General features: G+C 38.4%; 1 protein-coding gene across 1 annotated transcript; it reads right to left on the reverse strand.

Moving 5' to 3' along the window:
- Positions 1 to 1447: 1447 nt before the first annotated feature.
- On the reverse strand, positions 1448 to 3734 carry LOC130105855 (CMRF35-like molecule 5). Its single transcript, XM_056272056.1, has 6 exons — positions 3535 to 3734; positions 3096 to 3425; positions 2914 to 2997; positions 2017 to 2133; positions 1902 to 1936; positions 1448 to 1779 (listed from the first exon to the last, which is right to left on the reverse strand). The coding sequence occupies exons 1-6, from the start codon at positions 3572 to 3574 to the stop codon at positions 1468 to 1470; spliced, it is 918 nt and encodes a 305-aa protein (XP_056128031.1). The 5' UTR covers positions 3575 to 3734; the 3' UTR covers positions 1448 to 1467.
- Between the last annotated feature and the right edge of the window lie 2266 nt (positions 3735 to 6000).

The raw sequence follows: 6000 nt of genomic DNA on the forward strand, positions 1-6000 counted from the left end.
CTCCTTACATATAGGAGATTAAAATAGAGATGAAAAATTAACATAAGACATTTGCTTTTGCTATGGTTAAATAAATGTTCAGTGATATCTTCCAAAGATTTTTGAATTTTAGCGCAATTTTTTCTCTATATAGTGTTGATATGGCAACTAGTATGTAAATAGTTTCGTCACGCTAGCATGTGTGGAAGTATTTAAGACACGCGTGTTACAACTAGCCCTGCGTTAAGATCGGGCCCCGGGCAACATAACCAAGGCCCTTCTAAAATATATATTTTCATTACCTAGATGTATAATTATACAACACATAAAAAGTTTTCAAAACACATTCAACAGAACATAAGTTGTTTATTTTTTACAACATCAAAGTGTTTTTTATTAACAAAACATCAATCTTTATAATAGAAAATACAATAAAATATTCAAGATACAATCTTCATATTTATAACGGATTGTTCCCTTAAAGGAGCTGTATGTAAGAAATGTATTTCAATTAATCATAAAATGGCCCTGATGTGTCTCTAGACATTAAGAAATCATGTTCATTTCAAATACTTATATCACTGACAACAGTAGTACGGCCACGATATTGTCATTTAAAAAGTGAAGTTGTAGCCCTCAACTGATGTTGATGTTGTCATCTTGTGTTTTGGCCTGAAGCCCCACCCTCCACCTATCTACCAATCACGAAGTCAGTAGTGTTTCGGCATCCGAGTTGCCAGCTCTGCTCTAGTTGAAAGCTCCTTGTAGCAGCCTACGTTCCTGCTGGATCCTGCAGCCTATCTGGCAACCTCGAGTCAGGGGGGAGGGGGAGGGGATACACCGCTCTACAGTAATTTGAAAGTGATTGCAGTACCAATTTTGGCCACAATCTTACATACGGCTCCTTTAAAGACGGTGACAGGAACAAGCAATGCTCCTATAGAAAATTATGGCTGGCATCTTGCATTTAATCTTTATTTTAATAGTTTATCAACTAATTATGTCAACTCAACTAACTTAATGCTGAAGAGCTGCATAAACTACTAATGAAATAAATGTCAACTAAGTAAATGTAAAAGAGTAGCAGATTAATCGTTAAACGATCTCGATTCAAACACCCACGCGATCTTATTCATAACTGACCATAATTATGCTGTCTTCTATTCCTGTTTTACGGTGTTAAGGTTTAATTGACACAGCTTGATATTGGCAGTGATAAATCAGACTGGTTAACTTTCGAAAGTACAATCTTCACTCTGCAACATTTAAATAATCTGTGTTTGCGCTGTCATGTATGAAGCAGCTTCACAAACAAACTGTCTTTCAACCACATATTATCAGTATTTATGCGTTACAAACATTTAAAAAAAGGGGACACAAGTTTATAGTTTGGGTATAAACACGGTTTTGATCAAAATAAGAGTAAATGATCTTTTAAAAAAGTATTTTGACACTTGAATGTATTGTGGGAGAATCACAATTTCCGTTTTACACAAGAAAATCGACGGAGAATCGTGGAGCTTCAAGCGGATCCTCGTCTGGTGTGACGTTTTGTGGATGTGTTGCTGTTAGGTAGTTATAATCACCGGCTGTATCTGTCGTCTGATTGGTCGAGTGGGTGTGACTGGGGTTTGAATCAGGCTGCTGATTGGTTACTGTGGCGTAAACAGTAGATTCATTTGTGCAGGTGTTGAGGTGTAATGCAGGCGTCTGATTGGATGAAGATGAAGGTGTCTGATTGGATGAAGACGTTGCCATGTTAAAGTGTGTGTTTGGAATCTCCTCAGACATGCGATCAGTCTGAAAAATAATACATACATCAATAATTTAATAGTTTACATAGATTAAACACTCTATTGTTCAATAAATAATCATTTAACATGTATTTCTGATCTTCTACAGGTAAAGATTTGAACACACACCTCTGTATTGTGCTGCATGTTTTGCTGAAATAAAGCTGCATAAAACCAGAGAAAAGTCAAATCACACACAAAAACAAGAATATAATAATAAAAATACTCACAAACAAACTGTTACCTGTCCTAGATTTCCTCTTCCTCTTCTTCAGGATGATGAAGGTTCCACAACACAGAGTCAGAACCAGCAGAACCGAACCCAGACCGCCAGCAACAGAAGCCAGATCTGAAGGCGACGCTAAACACATGATATTTACATGATGAAACACACTGCGGATTCTGATTATACTGTTACATAAACAACAGATATTTAATGTACTATTAAAGATATTGTAATATTGTAAATATACAGGTGTTATATTGTGTAACTGAAGTGAAACTGCAATGGTAAACCTCAACTCTTCAGAAGGAAACACTTCTCTTTACGATTGATTTCAAACCAAATTAATCAGAAGCTGATATGTGCATCATTTTATGTTTATACAGTTGCTAAAATGTGTCTCAAAAGTACAAACCAATTTACTTTCAAAGAGTGCTTATGTGATCAATAAAGCTGCAGTTGCATTATGGGTAGTGTAGTTTGTGTGTTTGGCTGATAGAGTTGAACTGCAGTATTTCCTGGTGGGTGTTCAACTCTTTACCTGTAGAAGAAAAAACACTGGCTGTAAAATGACGCGTCAAACATTCAGTTGTTGTACATTTAATTCAAGTATTGAGGAACATCACAACCTCTAAATGTTGTAATTGTGGTTTATTTTTTCACAGAAGTTGAAGCTTTGATGAAATTCAGTTTCCAAGATGGTGTAAGTTTGTGTAAGACATGAATTATCTTGTCAGAACGAGCTGGAATTACATCATGATCATAAACGCAGCATTAGAATAGTGTATAGAGGCTTTGATATCTCTGCATTCACTGCAACCACACTAACTATTAATATTTTGATGGAATTAAGTTCTGAAAAGTTATGAGCTGGTGCAGTGTGTGTGTGTGTGTGTGTGTGTGTGTGTGTGTGTGTACCTGTGCTGGTGTGTTCAGTGCTGCTGTTTGTATATGGACTAATGCTGGTTGTTGAGATCTGGACACGTGTTGTTGTCTCTGGAGCTGAGAAATGAAGAAGAGCCGTCAAGCCGTAATACATTCATAAAACAATAAACATGAATGATAAAGCAGATTGTTGTTCAGTATTGAAAATCAGGCACCTCTGATCACAATAAGCTCCACTTGTTGGTAGTTTGCATATTCATGTCCAGCTTTACAGCCGTACGGTCCAGCATCGTCCATCTTCAGGTTACTGATGGTCACTGTAAATGATCTGGTCTGACGATTATCCTTCAGTGAGAATCTGCCATTCATCGCAAAAGTCTGTATTCCATCAGATTCTAATATAATGACACGGTCTCTGTAATGTCCTCTGTAGAAGTATTTGTAACTGTAAGCATATAAATATCCTTCTGGATAAGGGCAGGTAATGCTCACTCCTCGTCCCTCTGTTCCACTCACTGTAATGTTCACAGACAGTGAACTGCTCACTGCACGCACACACACACACACACACACACTGCTTTACTCATGTACACTGATAACATACACCATAATATTAGATAATAAACACTTTTAGTAGTGATCTTCAGCTCTTACCCGTCAGCAGAAACACAAAAACTATCAGTGGAAACTTCATTTCTTCATCAGTTCAGTTCAGAAAATCAGTCTGAAACTCTCAGTAGTTCCTCACACGACTCTCTGAAACTCAAACAGCAATAATACTGCTCTCATCTGTCGGTGGAGAGGAAAATAATACGCTTGTTGCTCATCTCACGTGTCAAACTCTACTGTTTCTTTTCAGTGACTGTAGTTGTGTCCCGATTCAGAGGCTTCATCTTGCTTTACTTTTCTTTCTTTCTTTGTTTTTGTTTGTTTGGACGCGCCCTTCGAAGGATTGCGTCAGCGCTGCGCGACGAAAGCTGTCCCGATGTGAAGCTCCTTCGAATGCGGCCCCTTTCTTCTTTATTTTCTCTTTCTTCCACTTTCTTCTTCGCCGGTCAGCGAAGGATAGAACAAATGAACCTTCTCAGCTTGGCCTGTCCGAATTGCGCGCTGGTGTTGTGAAATATTCGGCGTCTGAGATTTTCTGTGTCGCTGGGCGGAGCTTATATGAACATGCACGAGTATCATGTGTTGTGTGTTAAATTACCCCCAACTGTCTGCCGTCACCCCTTTTTGATAATGGACGTGGAATGCACTATCCAAACCTAAATGGTTGTAAGTAATTCAAGAATGCTTTGGAACTAAGTTTTTTTTTTTTTTTTTTTTTTTTTTTTTTTTTTTAGAAGCATTTCCAATCTGTGTAGACAACATGTATTGTGCTATTATAGGTTTGCCAAATTGCACGCGTATAAAAACATGTTATTGAACTTAAATATAGGCAGAGCCAGATTAGTACCCCCAGGGACCCTTGGCACTGAAGCTCATGGGCCCCCCTCCCCTACCTGACAACCACACCCTCTAAACCTCAACCAAATACAGAAATGCTTGAAAATACTCGCAATGCAACCAAATACAGAAATTCCATTTGCAGCATTGTCAAAATAATGGAGATGAATTCTTAATTTTCTGGTGTTTTTTTCTATTTGCATGTGTTGTATTTGTAGCGTGTTGAGCTCTCTCGGCCACCGTAATATTGGCCAATTCGCCTTTGGCTAAGCCACACCCTAGAATGTAGATTGACCAATCACAGCGCAGCCACGAACTAGCTCCCACAGTGGTCCGACACTTTTTCACAGCGCTCCATTGACTTTAACACAGGCGTCTCATATTTTTGGTCTCGGCAGGCTATTACCGTCGTAGTTTTATCAAAAATATGGTTAAACGTTGTGCCTGGGGCATTTGTAACACAGATACGCGTTTCCCAGAGAGGTTGGAGGTGTCCGTTTTTTTCCCTTCCAAAACCGAAGTGTCGTCTAGCACACGCTGCTAATAAATAACATACAACGTTATACTCGCGTAGTCCGTTTGCTTTGTAATAGCGATTATAGAAGTGAATAGAGACCAGCTTTGCATGAACAGTGTTGCTCCGTGATATGGTTAGTCCCAGCCTCCGTCTCGATTAGTAGCCTATATGCGGAGGTTAATTTTTTGACTGTGACCGGTAAGTTATGCTTTTGCCTCTATTTGGATGCCTTGTTGTTCCTTGCGTTTCACCTGTATGTCGTGAATATAGCCTTCGAACGTATATTGCAGCCCCTTTTGCTTACTTCTATCGGACACTTTATTTGCTGCTTTATAAAAGTTTGATAAAATTTCAGCAGGAAGAGCTGTCACAGCATAAGCCATGTTGATACCAGAGCCCAGATGAAGTTTGTTTGTCGGACGTAGCAACAGTAACTAAGGGGGGCGGGGCTTAGCCAAAGGCGAATTTGACACACACTCCCTGATTCAAAACAGAAGGTTGAATGGCTTGTGTACCTTTTTATAATTTAATGTGTTATTTAAAAAGGAATAAAGATAATACCCTTTAATAAACTGCTATACTCGGACATGATTTACTCACACCAGTGCTTTTAAGTCCTTTAATAAAGCAACAGGTCACAGTGGAAACTCATTTATTAATGAACATAAACCATTACTTTCTACAAAAGCTATGAGAAACATCACTTCCCTGCAAAAAAAAAAAAACTCGAAAGGTGTGTTCACAGTTTCACACATAAAGTCGCTTATTTTCATTGGTGATGTGGGTGTGTTCAATGAAGCGACACAAGTTGAGTAAAGTTTAACTTTTGTTTCACCATAGCGTGGCGTCTTAGCATGTATTGTTATTGTTAAGGAAGACACATTTACTCAGATCTGCAAACATTTTTTTTTTTAAAACATGAATATAGACAACACTACTATGGTACAAATAATCTTTCTCACAGATTTATTAAAAATATGATGACTGTTGGTGAGATTGCTCATATAGTATAGATTGAAAAGACTGAATGTAAGGACTGTAAGTATCTGTTGAGTAGTGATGAGAGTTTCTTCTTGAGAAGACTTGGAAGTGTTACTGAAGAGACAGATTCTCATATTCAGAAGAGCCCGACTGGTGAACAGCAGGACTGGGATGGA

The sequence above is a fragment of the Rhinichthys klamathensis genome, unplaced genomic scaffold (assembly GCF_029890125.1).
Source record: "Rhinichthys klamathensis goyatoka isolate OS25496 unplaced genomic scaffold, OSU_Roscu_1.1 h1tg000330l_1, whole genome shotgun sequence".
Lineage (NCBI taxonomy): Eukaryota > Metazoa > Chordata > Actinopteri > Cypriniformes > Leuciscidae > Rhinichthys > Rhinichthys klamathensis.

What these genes read in the sequence shown, in the direction of transcription:
- LOC130105855 (XM_056272056.1), bottom strand. Translation starts at nt 3,574, where the DNA reads ATGAAGTTTCCACTGATAGTTTTTGTGTTTCTGCTGACGG. An exon ending in GGAGCTTATTGTGATCAGAG is followed by an intron (nt 2,998 to 3,095) that starts GTGCCTGATTTT and finishes TTCATTTCTCAG; the next exon opens with CTCCAGAGACAACAACACGT. An exon ending in GAAGAGGAAATCTAGGACAG is followed by an intron (nt 1,937 to 2,016) that starts GTAACAGTTTGT and finishes GGTTTTATGCAG; the next exon opens with CTTTATTTCAGCAAAACATG.